Below are 22,845 nucleotides of genomic sequence, written 5' to 3'. Positions count from 1 at the left end.
GACATCCGTTTTCTGTTTCCCGGCATGACAGCGTTGAACCAGCCCGATGCAGGGAAGACATATAGGTCCGTATTAAGAAACGCTTTACTTTCACACCACGACTATTTTTCAAGGCCACAGAGATAAGTAGCTATGTTTTCAAGAGTGTTTCTCCACTTAATAATACAGAAATCTTGTCAATCTGCCTCTAGAAACGTAAAAACACCTTAAAAAAATCTCGTGTAAATTTGCTCCCTAATTTTGGCTGACGCTTTTCCACTTTTTAGAGAGCCATCACTCAAGTCAGCCTTTTATTTTTAATCTTTTCTATTTTTTTTTTGTCCTTAGCTGGCCCTCTCCCTACATAAAAAAGTAAAAATAAAGATAAAGGCTTTTGAAGAAGTGGAGTTGAAGCATAAAAGTGTTTGAAAATACGAGCCTATGCGTTCACAATACGGATAATTTCATACACTCCCTCCGCTCCGTCACCCGCTTCCTCCAATTCCATACACTCCCTCCGCTCCGTCACTTGCTTCCTATAATCGACGCGGGGACATTGAGTGGAGGGATTGTGTTTATGGGTCAACCTCAGTCTTGTATAACTTGCTCTCGTTCCTTGCCAGCATGAGAGAGAGAGAGAGAGAGAGAGAGAGAGAGAGAGAGATACGTTTTTTTCTACTCTATTTCTCAAACACAAACACGTAGAGTGAATAGACAAAAAATGAGAAAGAGATAACGGAAATGAAATGAAAACAAAGGAAATGGAAAGGAAAGGTAAAGAAGAATGAAATAAAAAGTGTCAAATCAATGAAGAAAAAGGAAAAAAAAAAAAAAACAATAACGACTATAGAGTAATTACACGTAGGATTAATGTCAAAGAATAAAAAAAAAACAAAACAAGAAACGAAAAAAAAAAAAAAAGAATAACAATCAGAAGAGATGAAATAAGTAATACCACGCTGTCACTCGCTACTGTGTGTGTGTGTGTGTGTGTGTGTCCCCGTTCATCAGTGGGTCAACCGTGAGTCAGTCAGCGGTTCGGTTAGCTGGTCCGCGAGGTTCGTAGCGACACACATACCAGGGATAAGATCAATAATTAAAGAGTTTATAGACGGAAATCTGTTCACGTAAAGGAGTGTGGAAGTGAAGAGGAAGATAATAAAGGATGGGAATAGAGGAGGAAGGAGAGAAAAGAGGAAGGTGGTGAGTAGAGAAGGAAGGAGTGACAGATGAGAATGAAGGAATATAGAAGAAAGGATAAAAGGTAGAGGAGGAAGAAGGGGATAACAGGGAGGAAGGAAGTAGAAAAGGAAGGAGGGAATAGAGGAAAAATGAAAGAGAGAAGATGAATTGGGAAGAGAAAGGAGTAGAAAAGGAGGAAGTGGATAAAGGAGAAAGAAGGAGGAAGAGGAGAACGATTACAAGGGATTCTAAACAGCACCATGCATTTATTTCATCACACTAATGTTTATTAAAGAAAGGAAGATAAATGTACCTTTAATATATTACATGTGGGGAGGGTATAAACACGATGGAGGAGGAGGAGGAGGAGGAGGAGCACCATCAAAACAATGAAAAATAAATCTAAGGTCACATTCATAGCGTGTAATCCGATAAATGCTGTAGGGATGGGAATGAAGGGACACTGGTGAGGAAGGGGCAGGCATGAGTAGAGGAGGAGGAGGAGGAGGGGAAGGGAGGTAGGGCATGGCTGAGAGGGGAATGACCGAGGAGTGGGGGAGAATAAAAAAAAAAAATGAGGTGGGTGAGGGGGGGAGACAGGGAACAGACAGGACTGCATATCTGGGTGAATCTGGAAAGGTTTGGAAGGATAAGGAGTAAGAGGAGCTGGAGGAAGAAGAAGAGGAAGAGGAGGAGGAGTAAGAGGAGAGGTAGTACATACACTTGACATACTTTTCGCGACGTCAACAAAAGCGTAACTTAGCAATCGAGTACTGTGAGTGTGCCGGCGTGGTGTAAGTTAGCACGCCGGCAGATCTAGGCCAGTCATTCTAGTCTCTCCTCGCGACGCTGTGTAGTGACCAAGCACCACAACTCTCGTCTCTCATCACACCTGGCGCATCACCATTTTATCGCCAACCAAAATTGAAACGATCGGTGACTTTGATTATCTTTCGTATACGGAACGCGAATACAAGGAGACAAAGTGAAGTAGATCGTCATTACTGTTTCTAACGAGTGGAGACAGGTCAAGGTCACAAAAATATAAATAAAATGAATAAATAAAAGCTTTCTTATTCACCACTATCAAAAAAGAAAAGTTGATAATATTCAACATATTCAACAAAAAGAGACGAAGATGTGTTTCAGTGGTACAGTTTCGAGTGATTTAGATATCTTGGGTGTTCACTAAAGAATCAGGAAACACTACTACAGTAACACAAGAAACACCAAGAACAGATGAAATGAAACATGAAAAAGAAAAGAATACGAGACGAGAATGGAAGGAGGAAATAATTTAGGGAAAGAAAAAACTCCGTACAATATAAAACTTCCACACTGGCTGAGCATCACAGCAATGAGAATAGGAGAAAGAGGGAAGCAAAGCGATAGTGCAACACAGAAACACTACAACAGCGGGACTTTTCATAGCTTGAGGCGAGTTACTGCGAGGCAAAGACCACGATGACAACAGCCGTGGCGAGTCTGCTTCATAACCCCGAGCTGGACGTGTTCAGGTGGGTGTGGAGAGAGGCAGTGGTGAAGCAAAGAGTTCAGTGGCACATCATGACTCAGATAAAGGATGAGATCTTGTTTATTGATGATTCATTTGTTTATCTACTTATTATTTCGGGTTAGATCTTGTTTGATTGGTGTGTGTGTGTGTGTGTGTGTGTGTGTGTGTGTGTGTATAGCAAGCAGAGTGTTAGAGAAAACGGTAGTCAGTGAAAGGCTTACTAAATCAATCAAGCACTTCTCCTCAGATCGGGTGCTACTGAATACAGAATAACAGAATATACATCATAATTGACGGAATAATACAAATAATTACCACCACCACCACCTCCACTACCGCCATCAAGCCCCATCCCTACCTGCTCCTCGTCTATTCCAAGCCACACAAGCAAACCTCTCAACTCTCGATCCATAGCAGTTTCCTCTCCCTTGATAACGAAACGTTCTCTCCCAAACAGTCGTTACGGGACCACCTACGACTACAACTTAGGGCCGCAGACGACCTACCCCTCGGATTACAGTCAGGTGGGAGCGAACTACGACCTCAGCAACTACCCTGCTGAGTACGCCGCCGCTACTGCAGGCGCCACCCCGAGCCAGTCGCAGAACCCCGACCCTTACACGTGAGTCAGAGGCAGGGAGGACATGTACTGTATATCAAGTTATAGTAAACAATGAAACTACTCCTTAATCCCTTAAATATCATGATGCGTTTCTTTATTCATCCTGCTTACTATTTGGTGATGTTATACAGCTTCATAAACTAAAGTTGAAATTAAAACACTGAAGTCTGTGGCTATTAATCTTCTGACCTCCACATACCCTTCCTACTGTCAATAAAATGTTCTAATCGTATACAAGTATCAAGGTAAAAATGTGCCCCAGTATTAATGGGTTAAACAGAATGGTTAAGGATTAAGTTTTTAAGAGTGGGAACTATGAGTTAGATAAAAAAAAAAAAGATTAATGCTTTATCTAATCCTTTAGTAATACACCAGACTTGTTAAATGCATTTAATTTGATCAATCGTTAGTATGATAAAGCTCCTTGTTTAGGAAAGAGCCTGTAATTCATCAACAATTACTATTACTTTATATAATAATTATAACACGTGGCCATTAGCTTGCCGAGAATACCGGGTAACAAAACTATCTTTCTTAATGCACTAGAACTGGCTTTGGGCAGGACAACACTTACTACGACAACACTAACTACAACCAGGCCTACGACTACCCGGCCCAGGAGTACAGTCAAGCGGATCCCTACAACGAGGCAACATATTCATACAACGAAGCTTCAGATCCATACAACGAGGCCTCAGATCCATACAACCAAGCATCAGGACCATACAACGAGGTTTCAAATCCCTACAACGAAGCTTCAGACCCGTATAACGAAGCCTCGGGTCAATATGCTTACGAGGACGGTCAGCAGGCCTATGATGACCCCGCCGCTGGTGACCTGACGTATGATCCACTGTACACTTACGAGAGACCGGTAGTCTATCGCCAGGACGCCAACCTACACAACGAGGGAGAGTTCCAGGGCACTACTGAGGTCAAGTCAGCATACCGAGCTTACGACACCTACAGGAAGCCCACGGTAAGCCAAATTAAATTACATTATGTTTGTTAGGCTTAAAAAATTATGTGAATGTGAAAAAGTACAAGCTGTAACTTATAAGAGATAAGCTTCATTCCTACACCATGAAATATGACCATGAACATAGTATTTCTTTCAACATATCTTGTTCCCTCAGACTGGCCGCCAAAGACAGGACCATCTTCACCAGGAAGGCGGAGTAGCAGGCGACACCGAGCACCGGACACAGTACCAAAGCTATACCGCCGCTCGTCCTCTCGCTTACCGGCAGGGTGCCAGTCTTGCTCCGGGTGGCAAGTTTGAGGAAGGAACAGAGTACACACAAGAGTACCCGGAGAAAAAGAGCAACAAGAGATCTGCGAGGAAGTACTCAGACAATCTAAAACTCGAGGGAGATCTTACCCAAGAGACAGAACACCAAAGACAACACCAGCCACACCAAGCTCAGCGCCCTGTCCTTCAGAAGCAAGGTGGAAACCTCAAGACAGAAGGCTCTTTCTCTCAAGACACAGAGTACCGCCAGCAGTACCCACAAAAGCAGTCCAACAAGCGTAATGCAAAGAGATACTCGGATAACTTGAAGAGTGAAGGAGACTTTAGTGAGTTGACAGAAACTCGTGAAAAACACAAACCTTACCAAGCCAAACGCACTGCACCACTAAAACAGGGCGCTCATCTGACAACAGAAGGAAATTTCTCCAAAGACACAGAGTACACAAAACAATTTCCACAAAAACATTTGGATAAACCCACTGCCAAAAGGCACTCAGATAACTTAAAACCACCTACTCAAGGGGGCAAATTTGAGGAAGGGACAGAGTACACACAACAGTACCCAGAGAAGAAGAGCAACAAGAGAGCCGCGAGGAAATATTCAGACAACTTAAAATTTGAAGGAGATCTTGCCCAAGAGACAGAACACACTCAACAGTACCCGGAGAAGAAGAGCAAAAAGAGAGCAGCAAGGAAGTACTCAGACAACTTAAAACTTGAGGGAGATCTTACCCAAGAGACAGAACACCAAAGACAACACCAGCCACACCAAGCTCAGCGCCCTGTCCTTCAGAAGCAAGGTGGAAACCTCAAGACAGAAGGCTCTTTCTCTCAAGACACAGAGTACCGCCAGCAGTACCCACAAAAGCAGTCCAACAAGCGTAATGCAAAGAGATACTCGGATAACTTGAAGAGTGAAGGAGACTTTAGTGAGTTGACAGAAACTCGTGAAAAACACAAACCTTACCAAGCCAAACGCACTGCACCACTAAAACAGGGCGCTCATCTGACAACAGAAGGAAATTTCTCTAAAGACACAGAGTACACAAAACAATTTCCACAAAAACATTTGGATAAACCCACAGCCAAAAGGCACTCAGATAACTTAAAACCACAAGGAGAGTTTGGAGATATAACTGAAACTCAGGAAAAACACCAACCATTTCAGGCGAGGAAACGCACAGCCAGGAAGCAAGGAGCGCACCTGTCACCTGGAGGGAACTTCTCAAAAGACACAGAATACACTCAAGAATTCCCAAAGAAGGAGTCAAAGAAACGTGAAGCAAAGATATACACAGACAACCTAAGAACAGAAGGTGACTTAGAAGAGAAAGAAACAGAAACTGCAGCTAAACACAAGCCATTCATAGCCAAAAAACAGTCCCCAAAGAAACCTGACACCAATCTTTCAGTACAAGGTAAATTTGCTGATGCTACAGAATACAAGCAGCAGTTCCCCAAGAAAGGGCAAAATAAACGCTCACCAAAAAGGTACACCGATAACCTGAAGCAGGAGGGAGATTTTGAGGAAGGAACTGAAACAAAAGAAAAGCACCGGTCTTTTGAGGTCGCCAAACGGTCACCCCTCCGCCAGGAGGCGACACTCGCACAGGAGGGAACCATTTCTGCAGAAACAGAGTACCACAAGCAGTTTAATTCCAAAAGAAGTGATAGAGTTCCAGCAAAACGCTACATTGATAATCTAAAGCAAGAAGGTCAGTTAGGCGACGAGACGGAGTACAACGACAAACATAAAACGCTAGAAGTCCATCGACGTTCTCAGCTCCGGAAACACACGTCGAACTTTTCGACAGGGGGAGACTTTTCCAAGGACACAGAATACCGACAGCAGTTCCCACAGAAAGTCTCGGACAGAGAGAAACCCAAGAAGTACCTTGATAATCTCCATCCAGAGGAAGGCGAGCTAACCAAAGCTACTGAATACAGATCATCATTCGGGGCGAGGACTGTGGAGAAGCGTGGGTCCAGGAAGCCCCTTGACATTCCCACGCAAGATTCTTTGAAGGAACAACGCATTCAGCCTCAGGAAAAACATGACCAACGCAAAACTACCAGAAAGTCTGAGGAAGCGGCTGGGAACATTGAGCCATACCAACCTACCGATCCCTCTAAGCCAGAGAGAGGCGTGCAGGAGGACCTTTAAAGAGTGAAGGAAAGCCTGCAGGACACACAGAGTACAAGTCTATGTACCAGCGTCCGGAGGGACAAAACCGTCGCTCCTATCGTGCTCCAGATAACCTCAAGACAGACGGAATCTTTGGGGATAGAACTGAAATTAAGGACCAATACCGCCACTTTACTGTAGAAAGACCAGCTATCCGGCGCCAGAGGACAAGCTTAAGACAAGAGGGGAAGTTCGGACAGTCCACTGAATTCAAGGATAAATTTCGGGCACTGGATGTAACGCGGCCAACAATCAACAAGATGACACCAAACCTGAAGCCAGAGGGAAGCTTTGGAGAAGTCACCGAAGTTCAAGACAAGTACAAAGACCTTGGCACACACCGTAACATTGCTCCTAAACACGGCTCCAATATCCGATCAGAAGGACATTTTGGAGAGAAGTCTGAAATCAAGGACAAGTACAGACAGTTTGAGACGCACAGAAAAATAGCTCCGAGACACGGCTCCAACCTGAAGCCTGAAGGTGACTTTGGAGAAACTTCAGAACTTCGAGACAAATATAAAGCATTGGACCCCAAGAGGAACATAGCAAAGCGACACACAGCCAATATTAAACCTGAGGGGGACTTTGGGGAAACATCAGAAATCCATGACAAATATAAGCCATTGGACACAAACAGGAACATCGCCAAGCCCATCAAAGACAAAATCTTGATAGAAGGAGAGTTTGGTGAGATGTCTGAGGTCCATGACAAATTCAAACCAATGGAAACGAAGAGGAACATCGCCAAGAAACATTCAGCGAATCTGAAACCAGAAGGAAAGTTTGGGGAAACCTCTGAGCTCCATGATAAGTACAAAGCTGTGGAGCCTAAGAGGAACATTGCAAAACGGCACTCTGCTAATATCAAGCCTGAGGGAGAGTTTGGTGAGAAGTCTGAGCAGCATGATAAATACCGAGCTCTCGAGCCAAAGAGAAACATTGCCAAGAAACATTCAGCTAATCTGAAACCCGAGGGAGACTTTGGGGAAACTTCTGAGCTTCATGACCAATACAAGCCTCTAGAAACTCACCGCAACATTGCCAAGAGACATTCAGCAAATATAAAACCAGAGGGAGATTTTGGAGAAACTTCTGAGGTTCATGACAAATTTAAAGCCCTTGAAACCAACAGAAACATAGCCAAGAGACATTCGGCAAATCTAAAGCCAGAGGGTGAGTTTGGGGAAACATCAGAGTTACATGATCAATATAAGGTTTTGGAAACTCACAGGAACATTGCAAAGAAACACTCAGCAAACCTGAAGCCAGAGGGAGAGTTTGGAGAGACGTCTGAGTTACATGACAAGTACCGAACTGTTGAAGCTAAAAGAAACATCGCGAAGAAGCATTCTGCCAATCTGAAGCCAGAGGGAGACTTTGGTGAAACATCTGAGGTTCATGCTCAGTACAAGCCCTTGGAGAGTCAACGAAACATTGCCAAGAGACACTCAGCCAATATAAAACCTGAAGGGCACTTCGGGGAAATCTCAGAGCTCCATGACAAATACAGGGCTATGGAGCCCAGGCGAAACATTGCCAAGAAACATTCGGCCAATCTAAAGCCAGAAGGAGACTTTGGAGAAACTTCTGAGCTTCATGACAATTTCAAGGCCCTAGACACCCAAAGGAACATCGCCAAGCCGATCAAAGATGAACTTCGGCCTGAAGGAGAATTTGGGGAAACCTCAGAACTCCATGACAAGTTCAAACCTTTGGAAAGCCAGCGAAACATTGCTAAAAGACACTCAGCCAACCTGAAGCCAGAGGGAGAGTTTGGTGAGACATCAGAGCTGCATGACAAGTATCGGGCCATGGAACCTAAAAGAAATATTGCCAAAAAACATTCAGCCAACATTAAACCCGAGGGACACTTTGGTGAAACATCTGAATTGCATGACAAATATCGAGCCATGGAACCCAAGAGAAACATCGCCAAGAAACATTCGGCCAATCTGAAACCAGAAGGAGACTTTGGAGAAACATCTGAGCTCCATGACCAATATAAGCCTCTGGAGAGCCAACGAAACATAGCCAAGAGACACCCCGCCAACCTGAAGCCTGAAGGAGACTTTGGCGAGACATCTGAGCTTCATGACCAATACAAACCTCTTGAGACTCACAGGAACATTGCTAAGAGACACTCAGCAAACCTCAAACTAGAAGGGAACTTTGGTGAGACCTCTGAGCTAAAAGATAAGTACCGAAACCTTGAACCTAAGAGGAATATTGCCAAGAAACACTCAGCAAACATCAAACCCGAGGGACACTTTGGGGAAACATCAGAACTACACGACAAGTTCCGAAGCGTTGAGCCAAAGAGAAATATTGCCAAGAGACACCCAGCAAACTTGAAGCCCGAGGGAGATTTTGGGGAAACATCCGAGTTGCATGACCAATACAAACCTCTAGAGACTCACAGGAATATTGCAAAGAGACACTCCGCGAACATCAAACCTGAGGGAGACTTCGGTGAGACTTCAGAGTTAAAAGATAAGTACCGAACACTAGAACCTAAGAGAAACATTGCCAAGAAGCACTCGGCTAACATCAAGCCCGAGGGACAGTTTGGTGAAAAGACAGAAATCCAAGACAGCTACAGGAGCTTGGAGACGCAGCGGAATATAGCCAAGCGCCACAGTGCCCAGCTCAAACCAGAGGGTATGTTCAATGGGACAACAGAACTCAAAGACAAATACAAAGGTTTTGAGTCCCATAGGAATATTGCTAAACGCCATGAAGCACATTTGAGACCTGAGGGTGAGTTTGGAGAGACTTCAGAACTCCACGACAAGTACAAAGGCTTTGAATCGCAAAGGAACATCGCCAAACGCCACTCACCATACCTGAGGCCCGAAGGAGATTTCGGGGAGGTGTCCGAAGTGCACGACAGATACAGAGGGCACGATTCGAGGCGCCCCAAGTTGGAGCGCGTGGATGACGACCATTTATGGAATGACGGACCCAGATATGTAGTGGAGGGCAAGTCGGAAACAATGTCCAAGTTCACTGACTACCCTGGGGTAAAGAATGACGACCTGAGAGTGCCTCCCCGTTATGAACACAACGCTCCTACGGTGACTGTCGCCTGAGGACGCCGCGCAGGGTATCCCAGAGGCCCTGCTTCACTCCCCACGTCAAAAGAACGTTTTTAGTTACTGCAACATATCGTGATTCCATAACCTCATCCTGTGCCTCAACCTTGGCCTCAGCGAGTCTCCTCTGAGGCAGGCCTCGGGAGAAAGCCCGCATGAGGCAGGAAAGTAGGCACCTCTCACGGTACATCTTCACTACATTTCAAATAATTTTCGTCCATCATCCTCGCCATCGCGCCACCTCCACATCCACTTCATTACAGTCATACCTACACATGCAACAGTCGTAGTATAGTCGTAGTACAGTCACCATTTCAACAAAATTTTATAAATCTTACCTAATCGCGCGAAGTAGTTGTTCACGACAAAGCCTTAACTGATGCTGAATAATTTTGACTCCACGTGCACCTGTCTTTTCACATCACACTGCTATGTCAATAGTTGCTCCATTACACAGAAACAGACCACATGCAACAATGAACCTTGAAATGACAATCAATTCACCATCCACTCTTTGTTGCATCATCATAGTCCCACCGTACAAAACACCAGTAAATCCAGTTTAGCTTGGTACAAATAGTTTAAGAATAAATCATATATCTAAGGCCTCGCATCTGTTATTTTCATAGGCGATTAATTACGTTCTATTTCTTTGACGTTTCTGATACATAAATATTAACATTGGTTAAATCAGATTGAACCGTTAACACGACTACTTTGTTTACAGAAAAAGACATCAAACGGAATCAGTTTCTTTATCCATTGAAGGTTGTATGGCAGGTGCCTTAACTCTCTCAAAATGTTACCATGCACGCTATAAGACGGCAAAACAAGAGGGTGAAAGGAAACGAGACAGGATTTCTGAACACCCCCACACACTCTACCATTACCTTCAATTATAACCTACAACGACTCCTAAAACATTTATAACAGTACTTACAACTTTACTGCAATGACCAGCAATTTACCACGATAATAATATTTCCCTGTTCACGACCCTACCTAAATGTCATACACACACGAACCTTGTGGCACTATCAATGTATAGTGCCAACCAAGGGGAGCCAGTGCTGTGATGCCTCTGGAAGGTGACACCATTACAGGAGTGACTACGTAATGTGTGTACACCTGTAAGCTCGCCACACATGTACCAAATCACGTTTATCTACACATCTGTTTGTTTATCAATTGCTCTCCGTACTAACCTAACCTCCTCTCACTCAAACCACACTGTTTACCTACATACCTGTTTGTTTGTTGATATATTGTCCTTCCTATTAACCTGGCCTGACCTAACCTAACACTCACTTAGGTCACAATATTTACCTACACAGTTGTTTATCTATTGACCGATCCTTCTACTAAGACGCAATAAATGACGCAATAAATGAAATAAAAGAATTAACTGGTCATGTATTTGAAAGTACTACTTGTCTAATTCCTATGTTTCGTTCTGTCTTGTACTTTCTAACAATAGGGGTTAGATTCACCGATTTACCTAATTATCTGTTGTTTACCTATCCAAAGTGGAAGATGGAAATAGGTTAACTTATGCTCCAGATGACTAAGTGACTTGTTTTGTTAATTTTATACCACAAGACCTACTTTTTGTACTTAGTTATGGAGAAATAGGAAAATGACGATAAAAAAGGGCCTATATTTGGTAGAAAACTATTGGATATTGAGAGAAACGTCATTGTGTTGCTTCGTGTTGACATTTCCTTCATGCCACGAAACACTGGAAATAGTTGGTTGTGTGTGTGTGTGTGTGTGTGTGTGTGTGTGTGTGTGTGTGTGTGTGTGTGTGTGTGTGTGTGTTATGAAGAGTAGATAAAACACTGCGCAAAAGTAGAGGGAGTCAATATGTACTAATAAAAAAGCTTACAAGTTTGATAGTGAATTTTCTTAACTTTCATTGCCGTCTGTCACTGCTCTTGACAAACACCTACACACTTGATCTGTTAAACACAATACAATAAAAAAATATACACATGTAAAGTAAAATAATTATTGTACCTTGATTTACATGCCGTTGACATATCACGCATATCACATCACATGGCCAAAGAAAAATGCTACTACTACGACAAACAATAATGCTATCACTGTTAATACTACTGATAATAATAATAATGAGAAGGAAGAGACAACACCTAAAAAAAAAAAAAAAAAAAAAAAAAAAAAAAAACTTGTACTCACCACCTCTTCTGACGTGGTTCTTGTGGGGAGGCCGTGGACAGGGTAAGGTGCACGGACTGTCTTGTTTATGGCGTATGTGACCGCAGTGTTGCCAAGGAAGTCTTTAGGAACATGAAACCTTACGATGCTCTGATCCCTCTACCGGGGACGTTCCGGGCGCGTGGCGCGTGCGTGCGTGCGTTCCGGCGGCCCGGGAGAAAACCGGTTGTTTTTAAAGGCCCAAACTCCTGAAAAATGCATAGAATACTAAGTCTTATACAAGTAATAAAACCAACAAAATTATTTCACATACCACATTAGCCTATGGAGTCACTTAGTAGTCAGTAAAGGAGTAGTCAAGAAAACAATTAGTCATGTTTATAGTTCTTTATTACCAAGGAACATTGTTATATAAGGCTGGATACACAGTCAAGTTAAGTCAACAGTATTCCCTCTTTTACTTATTCTTCTTCCAAGTGTACTTCTTATTGCTCCTTGCAGCACTGAGTAACTCTTTGTCTTTCAAAACACTGCTGTGAAATTCTGAACAGGACTGCTCAAAGTTGAGAGTGATCAGGAGCTCACTCCTTATGAGTTCCACAGAGCACCTGTTCCTGCTTTCACTCCACTTGTTGGCCATCCTGGAGAAGATCCTTTCAACACATCCAGTGGATGCTGGGATGCTCAGTACCTATGTGGCTTATAATAGACAACATGTTAGGAAGGTCAGCTCCTTGTAAAACAGACACCCACCTGGCAGCCACACCTTTGGTCTTCCATTCAGCATCTTCTCTGAGCTTCTTCAGAATGATATTGAATGTGGTGCATTCATCATAGAGGTGCAGTGGGCACTCGGAAAATACGGAACAAACCGCGTCCCATATTGAGTCAATACGGGACGCAACATTTTATTCTCAGATATGGGACGATTTCGTATTTTACGGGACGGGTGGCAACCCTAGAACTTACCACTGAGTAATATATGCAGGGCGTGTGTGGACTTTCCTCCCCCAAACTCAGCAACAGAAGCGAGAGGCACCACACGTAACATGCACATAAATACTAAAAGACGTGATCAGCGATATAGCGAGCTCATGACTCGAGGGTTTGTTTACATGCTTCAGCTGAGAGGCGATGGTGCTGCCCTCTCTTGGCCGAGCATCATGAAGGATCTGCTCCCACTGCATACGGTTTTTTGGGATAACATTTCTTAATTTCTTATGAGGTTGAGAAGTACATCGCTGCCATTATTTAACTTCAACCCCACACTATTGTTCTTTTTCTTCTGTAAGAGATTGTAAGAGATAAGTGTTATCTAACAAACACTTTAGGGCGCTATGAACTTACTGCTGTATAAAAGGTGTTCCTCAGGTAAAGACTTATCTCTTATCGATGTCATGTTCAAAAGGAGGAGGAAGATAAGATGAGGGAGCAGAGAACAAGGTAAAATGTCACTCACACTTAGTTCTGTCACTCGCGGGGAGGAGGAGGCTGCCCTGGTAGTGTTGATTCATCACCACCTTCACCCTCAGCTCGACTCCGCCCAAAGTGTATTGTTCTGACGCGGCGCCATGAAGCCCTCGAGGATTGCCGTGTTGGTGATGCTGCTACTGCTGCTGCTTCTGAGTCCAGGGTGAGATTCAAAGAGTCGCAGACTGATGTAGTGCGTCACAACACGGTTCATATTGCGTTACATAATTTGTATGATTTCAAGGTGAAATGCATTTTTCAGCAGTTTTCGTCTCGCATCACATCAGTTAATCTTCGTCTTTCTGACTGACAATGAAGGTATGACATTTTTTTTTTCTAAGCCAAACTAAAACGGAAAGCTGAATACAGAAAACGTGAGGAAAAATATAGTTTAGTAATTAATGCATTGTCTACGCTTCTTCCAGCTTTCTGCGGCGGACGTGGGCGTGGTTAGGGGCGTTTTGGCAGGCGCGGTACGATGAGGTGCTGCTGGCGTGCGGCCACGACGGCTCTTTGGCCTTCTTGTACGGTACGCGGCACGAAATGTCACGCAGGTTGTGCACTCCTTCACTCCTTACCATTGCGTGATCAGGTTAACGTGGTTGATGATGAAATAAGGACGATATATTTTGTTCATCACTTTCCAGATATACCAATAGAGGATTACCTCATCTTATCTCACCCTAAATTTCTTTTGAAACATTTAAAACGAATATAGCACAATTCACCCTTACAAGCACACCTTTCCCACCCTAATCCCTTCCTTCTGAGCGTGTACCTCTTAACTTTGGTGGCACAGGAATCTCCGCTGTGGGTTACTTCACCTACTGGGCGGTGGGCGGCTTGTACACCCTGGCAGACCTCGGCCTACGCCCCCACCTGTTGCGTCAGTACAAGACACAAGCGGGTACAAACGAACCAGTATCCGGCCGTGCACTGATCAAGGTGAGGCAAGGCAGGCACAGGTGTGGGGAAGGAAGGGGAGGTGTGATGAATGATGGGGAAGAAGTATCGGAAGTGAAGGAGAGGGAATAGAAAAGAAAGTAGTCCATTAGAGGAGAAAGAGAAAGGAAAGTGAAGGAAAGAAAGCTAAGAGAAAGAAAGGAAAGCCAAAGGAAGAGAAAGAAATGCAATGTAATGAAGCAGAATAAAGGAAAAGTGCAAGTGAATAGATAAGGGGAATAAAAAGCATGAGGATGATGAAGACAAAGATCAGAGAGAGAGAGAGAGAGAGAGAGAGAGAGAGAGAGAGAGAGAGAGAGAGAGAGAGTACGTGTAAACTCACCACCACCACCCCTCCACGTTATGCCTGAGAGATAAAAACAAACAAACTAATGCATCAATATCTACCACGGGGGAAGCTTATCAAAGACATCCTTGGTGACATGACGCCCTTGCTGTGCCCGAGCAGTGCCTGGCAGTGGTGAATGTTAACCAGCTGGTCCTCGGGCTGCCCTTCGTGGAGGCGTGCAGGCGTATCCTTCTGATGCGCGGGGCTGACTTCTCGCCGCGCCTCCCACCTTTCTTCCTCGTCCTGCAGCACCTGTCAGTCTTCACGATCATAGAGGAGGTGCTCTTCTACTATTTCCACAGGTGATGCGTGACTTGTGTTGTGCACGTTCTGTTCCTTCCATAAGCGACCGTTGACTTGGGTTATAGTATCGAGCTTGTAACATCCAACTTGATATAACTTTTTCTTTTTGACAGATGGTTCATTGCTGTAGTTAATGAAGGAGTTCATATTGGCTTTGTAATACTTCTTTCCATTCCTGAAGTATCTTTAGGGCTTGATTAGAGGAGCTTAAAGGAATTGAAATATACAAGTTAGCCAAGTCTCAGGACAGGATGAGGTGTTGAGGTGTTGCTGCCCACAGACTGTGCCACCACCGCCTCCTCTACAAGCACATCCACAAGCTGCATCATGAGTGGCAGAGTCCCATCGCCGTTACCGCTGCCTACGCCCATCCCGTGGAGCACTTGTTTGTCAACATGATACCCATCATGGTGGGTCCCATCCTACTGGGCTCCCACCCCGCCACCATCTGGCTATGGGTCTTCCTGGCCACGGTCAACGTGCTGGTGCACCATAGCGGCTACCACCTGCCCTTCCTGCCCTCGCCACAGTTCCACGACTACCACCACCTCAAGTGAGTCGAGCGAGGCAGGGCTGGGTTCGTATCATGGTTCGAATTCAGGAATGCTTCGGGGTTTCCTTAGTGATGAGGTTTTCAAGGGCCATCAGGCGTGTCTCCTTGTACGTGTTACTTTCATTTAGTTAATTTATTTAAGACCACAGTGATAAAGCGAAAATAATATGAAAATGATACGGAAACAAGTTAACTGTGTGTTGCTTTCGTGTCAAACTCTCAAGGGCTACAGAGATGATACACTGACGATACATAAGGTTGTCATGAAAGTTTTACTCTGACAGAGGGTGGGGAGGGGAGTTCTATAATATTCTTTCACTCTTCAGTCTTCATCCTTCCACTGGTTCACCTAACGCACCTCACACCCCACCAGGTTCACAGGCTGCTACGGGGTGCTTGGAGTGTTGGACCGCCTGCATGGGACAGACCAACAGTTCCTTTCTACCCTCAACCATCAGAAGGACCACGTGTACTTCAGCCTGCAGTCTCCCATGCCCGCCGCTGCTAGATCATAGGGCGGCAAGAAGTGAGACTAAGCGAGTCGAGGCCGTGTAGTGAACTGTTGCATTACACCGAGTTAATGCAAGGGGGGAGGGGGGAGATGTGGAAAGTGAGCTTGTGTGGTATGTTACGAGTTGCTAAAAGTAAGGTGATTGAGATCAACCCCTTCAGTACCGTGACGCGTTTCCATATTCATTCTGGTTACTGTTTGGCGATTCTATACAGCTTCAGAAACCTATGTGGGGGGATTGATTTAGTGAAGACTGTGGCCATAAACCTTCCGACCTCCATAAATCCTTCCTAATGCCAATAAAAGTCAATAAAAATGGTATAATCGTACACAAAATCAAAGTAAAAATGTGCCTCAGTATTGAAGGAGTTAAATTTAAAGATCTGCCATGTTGTGAGTGCAATGAAGGTATATGCTAACGCTATGAAAACTAAAAACAGTGCTGATAGCGCTTACAGTAAATAATAAAGGTTACACAAGTATTGCGGTGATATGGTACAGTGATAGATGATAAGATTACGGAGCGATTTAACAAAGAGCACAGAAAACTTTCCAATCTTTTCAACACATCTGGCACCAATAGTAGTCAATGTAGTGAGTGATACAGGAACGCGAAGAAACAAAAGGGATGAACAAGCAGCAACACGAGACCTACTGTCCTTATGAAGCTGCCAAATGATACACATGGTTTTATATCTAGTCAAAATATAACAAAATCAATTCTTTATTCCCCTTAACGTGTAAGAATCATTATCCTGTAACAATCGTGATAATTTGAACAGTAACAGCGAACACTTAAATAACCACAGCTCATTACCACCCACACAATAACTGAAGTGGTTGATCTCCAAGTGACTGACTGACTGAAATGCAACAAGGAGTAAATAGACACCACAACAAAACGATCATATGGTATCATTGGTAAAGGAAAAGGAGAGGAAAGGGAAAAAGGGGCAAGAATAGAACAGCAGAAAAGTATCAAGAAAAATCATAGGTGTGGATATAAAGTGATGGGATTATTTGGGGAGAAAGCCAGGGATTCAGAAAGGATATTTGAGAGGAATGGAGGAAGAAGCAGGAAAAAGGAGAAAAAGAAATGTTAGGAAAGGGAACCAGTACAATCTAATAATTATATATAAATGACAAATGCGTACTTTTATATTGCCTGTTAACGAGTATGACAAATTCTTACCACGATTAAAACAATAATAAAGAAGTGATATATGCACACAATACCTCAACAAGAAAGTCACCAAGCATTACCAGTGTAAATTAAGTTTGGACAGGGTAATCACAACACAAGGTGACGTGGGAGGGTTATACCACACTGCCTGCCCTGAGAACCGTTCCTCATGTGTGACTGTTTGTAAATACTGGACCTCAGTGATTAACTCAAGGCATGGAGGTGTAAACGAGAATCCTAGAAATTAATTAAGGAAAGACATGTTTGGAGCTTAAGGAAATACACAATTTTAACCATGCCAGAACAAAGATAAATGTAAACAATCAACATGACATACGTATAATCATAACTTGACACACTCACTCTCTCTCTCTCTCTCTCTCTCTCTCTCTCTCTCTCTCTCTAGTCTAAAGATATTTCCAGCGTGGGTTGCAAGATGCCCTCGCCACCTCCACCTTGTCCCCCACACACACTTTCCCACACGCATCGATGCCCAGGTGCACACCAAACACTGGCTTCTGTGCCCAGGTCCTCTGTAGCTTCTCCGGGCCGTCCACGTGGCGGTACCTGCAGCAGACCCAGGTAAGGTGTGAGGCAGGTGTTCTGGTGTTCGTGATTTGATAAGCTTGTGAGTAAAGGAGAGAAGAGAAGAGAGGAGAGAAGAGAAGGGAGAGAGAGAGGAGAGGAGAGGATGATATAGAGGAAACAATATCACACACACACACACACACACACACACAATCGCTACTCACTTCTTCAGGGTATTGATAGGCTCCCCATCCTCACACTTCTTGCCAACTTCGGGATCAACATTGGTAAAGACGCATCTGAGGACGGAAAGGAGACTACGTGACACACTGAAGGAGGAGGAGGAGGAGGACTTGAAGATAGATAGATGGTACTCAATCTAACCTGTCACAAGGCTTGAGGCGCCGGAACACCACATCCCCAATCCTGACGAAGGCGTAGTCGTCCTCGTCATAGGGCTCCTTCACGCCGCGCACTACAATGTTGGAGCGGAACCAGTCCAGGGTGATGGGGCGCTCCAGGCGAGAGTTGAGGTCTGCCAGTGAGGTCTCCGAGGTGAGCATGAAGGCACAAGTATCCGCATAGAGTACCTGTGTGGAGAATGATTGATTGGTTGTTTAGTTCGTTGTTTGATTTGGTTTGGCTGGTTGTGCAAGCGATGTGGCATCTGTGTGGGAGACTAACTGGTTGCCCTGTTTGGAAGTCTTGTTTCTACATAAGAGGAGCACTGGTAAAAGGCAATCAAAAGTGTGAGTGCCAGTCCCTAATGAAAGTTAAGAAAGGGTCATTTAAATCTTAAGGATAGGTGTCTTGAAACTTCTCTCCTGAAAGACTGACGATTTGATGGAGACACAAGAAGCAATACTCAAAACCTAAACCTATTCACAGCTTTCAACACCTTTCTGAACCTCCATACGCGTCACGACACCACAAGAGTCACCTTATCCGAGGCCTTGTACTGCGAGAAGGAGTAATAGGCCGGCTCCCTCGCCTTCCTGTCCCTCGTCAGGTTCCCGTGGTAGAGAAGACGTGTGCCGCCTTCCACCACGCCATCATTCACAGCATTGGTCAGCCACGCCGCCGCCTCATCCCCGCAGTCAAAGCCCCTCACGTCAGCATTGAACACTCTGCGGGGGGAGGGGGGGAGTACTAGTGCTTGTTTACTCTTATCTATGTGATACGAGTACACTGGACACGTAAGAACTATGTATGCATCTCTGAATGTTCCTAACTTTGGCGTATTCATTGGATGGGAAGGGAAGGGAAACTGGAAGGGATAAAGAAAAGAAGAAATGGGAGAGAGGACATAAGGCACTCCCCTGTGTGTTGGGTTACCTGGGAAGGGATATAGAAGATGGAATATAATGAGGAAAGAACACATGAAAACTAAATGAAAGGAAACTGAACAAGACAACAATAACTAAGCAAAAAGAAAACGAGACAGGATGCAAATTATAGGCAGTAAACAAAGTACAGTGTGAACTAAAATCAATGCAAAACAATATGACCTCTCTCTCTCTCTCTCTCTCTCTCTCTCTCTCTCTCTCCTTCACTCACACAGCATCAGTGACCTTTGCTGCCCTGGTCACGTTCTTCAAGTCCAGCTCCAGCTTCTCTGCTCCGGGGGCCTCCAGGGTGACCTTTGTGCCATTTAAGTTCACAACGACTGTGGTTAACTTGGGGAGCTGGCGACCTGTTAGGAACTTGCCCTCCTTGTTCACTGCCAGAAATGACCTGTTGGGAGGGGGGAAAGGGTAAGGCACTGTGACCTGACATGACCTAATGAACTAGTATAGAAGATAATAAAGTAGACATGCTGGTGATCACTGAAATATCATTAAAATTTCCGTACGTTATGAAATTACTGAATAAACAAGCAGTGAAATTTGATGACAACTGTGTGTGTGTGTGTGTGTGTGTGTGTGTGTGTGTGTGTGTGTGTGTGTGTGTGTGTGGGCGCGCGGTATCACTGACCTGTCCTCGAGGTAGTCAACACCAAGACCATATTGTGTCGCCTCAGCCTCAGTGACCTTGACCCCGCGACCTGACTTCAGAGGGTAGATGACCAGCTCGCTCACCTCCCCCACCTTCTCCCACCTGCAACGAGAGAGTGGGTAAGGAGGTAAAGGAGTGAAGGAAGGGGATGAAGAGAGAGAGAGAGAGAGAGAGAGAGAGAGAGAGAGAGAGAGAGAGAGAGAGAGAGAGAGAGAGAGAGAGAGAGAGAGAGAGAGAGAGAGAGAGGATGGTGGAAAATGAAAGAGGGAAGAGAATAAAAATGTGAAAAGAAAGGACAATAAAATAATATGGCAAAGGAAGGAAGGAAGGGATGGCGAAAGAAGGGAAGGAAAGATATGCAGAAGGAAAGAGTAAATTAGTAAATAAAGGCAGGAAGGAACAAAGGAAATAAGATAAATAACACCATGACAAAAATAAGATAACACCATGACAAAAAAAAAAAAAAGGCAAAAATAAACAGAACTGATAAAAAAAAAAGTCAGCCATATTGAAGGCGGAAGTTAAAGGCAGATACGTGCACGCTTATCACTTACCTGGTGGGCGCATCTAACTGGCGGTGTCGTCGCCACGCCCACCACGCCAGCAGGGCACCCACGCCCATGCCCACACCCACACCTGCCGCACGCCCATTCACGTTTAGGAATCTGTGACGGTAAAAAAAAAAAAGGGAGTTAATATACTCGTCACCATGTATTGTTATCAGAGAGAGAGAGAGAGAGAGAGAGAGAGAGAGAGAGAGAGAGAGAGAGAGATTATACATTCCAGACTTAAGAGGTTCGAACCCTGAATCAGGATGCAAGATAATGATGAACACTGTCGATCTCTCAAGGCCACGAAAAGGCTGAAAGCAACACTGCAATACTGAATGTTGTGTACAGTACAGTGCAAGTAAAGGGAAGGATTGTGGAGGAGTGGAGGCAGAAACGAAAACAAAATAAACTAGCAACACAATCACAATGAGGTAATTAAAGTTTGTAAACAGCAACAACGATAATATTACAAAACCAAAACAATAGGATAGATAAAAGTTAAATAGGAGTGGAAGGAAATGTTTTAATACAGAATGATAGTTTGGATACGGAGACAATATCGAGAGAGAGAGAGAGAGAGAGAGAGAGAGAGAGAGAGAGAGAGAGAGAGAGAGAGAGAGAGAGAGAGAGAGAGCTATTAATATACGTGTGTATATATATATATATATATATATATATATATATATATATATATATATATATATATATATATATATATATATATATATATATATATATATATATATATATATATATATATATATATATATATATATATATATATATATACACATTTATTTATTTATTTAATTAATTAATTAATTCATTTATTTATTTTTTTTATATGAAGCAGCTTTGCGGTAGAAAAAAAAAAAAACTTTTCGAGACATTTATCCCAGACAGGTATGTTCATTGTCCACACGTGACATAAGCAGCAAAGCCTGTAAAAATTCCGCTGTGTTTCGTCTTTTCCCTCAATTCTATGTCATCTGTTTGTGAACTTAATAACTATAAGACCAGGGGTCCTCAAAGTGGTCGATCTCGACCCCTAGGGGTAGATGAATAGCCAGGGGGGAGGGTCGAAAGGGAGTCGATGAATAATCAGGGGGTTGGTGAATGTTTACTGCTGGAGTAGAAGGGACCATTTAATCCTCCTATTTGATATTCTTGATAATTAATTAATGATGTCAACAGTGAAAGAAGAAAAGGTATCTATGTTGCAGTAAGGATTAATTTACATGTACTTGTACACCTCGATATATTTTCTTACTGTGCGATACCTTTTTATACTTCATAGCTACAACTACAACTACAACAACAACAAGAACTACAACTACAACAACTACTACTGCTACTATTACTACTACTACTACTACTCATTTATTTCGGCATCGGTGTTTTTCCCTTGAATTAAAAGCTAGGGGGTCGATAGAAAATTTGAAACTTCATCGGGGGATCAACGAACTAAACATTTTGAGAACCCCAGTATTAGACAGACAAAGCACTTAGGATTATGAAGCAACATCACGTACAGGGTAACAACAACGGCAGGTTAATTAATTGTCAAACATGGATGTTCTAGCTGTGATGTGCGTGAAGCAGCAACTACACTACTACTGGGACAAGGAAACAAAAACAAAACAAAACAAAAAAATAAATAAATAAAATTACAGACACCACCACCTACTTTCAAGCTAATACGCTATGAATCTCTACAAGGCAACACACCATTAACACACACACAACTGTCACCATCTACTTACCCCATCTCAGAGTAGTAAAGAGAAAACTAGAAACACACCCCACCCTCTCACCGTCCTGGCAACACTGGCACTGAGAGAGCAGTGTTCAGGTGACTGGCGAGATTGCCTTATGACCTTGACAGTGGCAGTGCAGGAATCTGAAGACAAGACCATGAACCTGTAACTAGTTTCGATCCCTCGACACTGCTGCCGTCTGTAGTTCATTTCTAAATTTGAGTGTTAATGGGTACCTCAAATATTCGTGATAACTCAAAGCGGTTAAACCTATTTTTGGTAGTATAGTGGTGAGGGTGGCAATATTACTAGTTAGAACCTTTCACTGACGAGTTTGGTAGCTTCTATAAAAAATAATTATGTAATTATCGTAGTATATACAGGTGTCTGATTTGATTACTTACAATTATGTTATTTTGTCACTTCAACTCTTAGTATGTATTGTGATAGTGATTCTGATCGGTAAATGAAGTGTTTGTGACGCATATTCCTCCTGCGCGGGCGGGAAATGTAACTGAAGTATGGCAGCCTGACAGTCTTCCTCACCCTAGCTAACGTGTCAATAATGTTAATGATATACGACTAGCTACACATCCACACATCACCCTACTCACCTCCCACCACCATCATTCTTCCTCACCCTAGCTAACGTGTGAATAATGTTAATGATACACGACTAGCTACACATCCACAC

General features: G+C 43.6%; 3 protein-coding genes across 4 annotated transcripts in view; 2 read left to right on the top strand and 1 right to left on the bottom strand.

Annotated features, from left to right (window-relative positions):
* Positions 1-11,875, top strand: part of LOC123501219 — a 49,290-nt gene extending 37,415 nt beyond the window's left edge. The window contains 4 exon segments of the mRNA XM_045249917.1: positions 3,135-3,299; positions 3,846-4,278; positions 4,436-6,692; positions 6,695-11,875. Coding sequence (XP_045105852.1) covers positions 3,135-3,299; positions 3,846-4,278; positions 4,436-6,692; positions 6,695-9,828 — 5,989 coding nt within the window. The 3' untranslated portion in view covers positions 9,829-11,875.
* A 1,611-nt stretch (positions 11,876-13,486) lies between these two features.
* On the top strand, positions 13,487-17,284 carry LOC123501224 (fatty acid hydroxylase domain-containing protein 2-like). 2 transcript variants are annotated; one of them, XM_045249926.1, is made up of 6 exons: positions 13,487-13,642; positions 13,905-14,008; positions 14,279-14,424; positions 14,918-15,072; positions 15,354-15,626; positions 16,000-17,284. In XM_045249926.1, exons 1-6 carry the CDS (start codon positions 13,581-13,583, stop codon positions 16,139-16,141), a joined length of 882 nt encoding a protein of 293 aa, XP_045105861.1. In that variant the 5' UTR covers positions 13,487-13,580; the 3' UTR covers positions 16,142-17,284. The 2 variants fall into 2 exon arrangements, with proteins under 2 accessions (XP_045105861.1, XP_045105860.1); XM_045249925.1 differs by having other exon boundaries at positions 14,891-15,072.
* On the bottom strand, positions 16,846-22,302 carry LOC123501223 (mitochondrial amidoxime reducing component 2-like). Its single transcript, XM_045249924.1, has 8 exons — positions 22,158-22,302; positions 20,398-20,508; positions 19,823-19,945; positions 19,406-19,582; positions 18,789-18,975; positions 18,233-18,438; positions 18,073-18,147; positions 16,846-17,887 (listed from the first exon to the last, which is right to left on the bottom strand). Exons 1-8 carry the CDS (start codon positions 22,160-22,162, stop codon positions 17,728-17,730), a joined length of 1,044 nt encoding a protein of 347 aa, XP_045105859.1. The 5' UTR covers positions 22,163-22,302; the 3' UTR covers positions 16,846-17,727.
* Positions 22,303-22,845: the final 543 nt, after the last annotated feature.

Source organism: Portunus trituberculatus, chromosome 9 (genome assembly GCF_017591435.1).
Source record: "Portunus trituberculatus isolate SZX2019 chromosome 9, ASM1759143v1, whole genome shotgun sequence".
In the NCBI taxonomy this organism is placed as follows: domain Eukaryota; kingdom Metazoa; phylum Arthropoda; class Malacostraca; order Decapoda; family Portunidae; genus Portunus; species Portunus trituberculatus.
The sequence above is the reverse complement of the archived record's forward strand: the minus strand, read 5'-3'. Positions and strand labels throughout refer to the sequence as shown.

Excerpts from the sequence above, each read along its gene's own strand:
- LOC123501224 (XM_045249925.1), top strand. The coding sequence starts at position 13,581 with ATGAAGCCCTCGAGGATTGCCGTGTTGGTGATGCTGCTACTGCTGCTG. Across the intron at positions 13,643-13,904 it reads CTGCTGCTTCTGAGTCCAGG|CTTTCTGCGGCGGACGTGGG; the intron begins GTGAGATTCAAA and ends CGCTTCTTCCAG. Across the intron at positions 15,073-15,353 it reads CTCTTCTACTATTTCCACAG|ACTGTGCCACCACCGCCTCC; the intron begins GTGATGCGTGAC and ends TGCTGCCCACAG.
- LOC123501223 (XM_045249924.1), bottom strand. Across the intron at positions 18,439-18,788 it reads AGTACAAGGCCTCGGATAAG|GTACTCTATGCGGATACTTG; the intron begins GTGACTCTTGTG and ends TTCTCCACACAG. Across the intron at positions 18,148-18,232 it reads CGCCTCAAGCCTTGTGACAG|ATGCGTCTTTACCAATGTTG; the intron begins GTTAGATTGAGT and ends TTCCGTCCTCAG.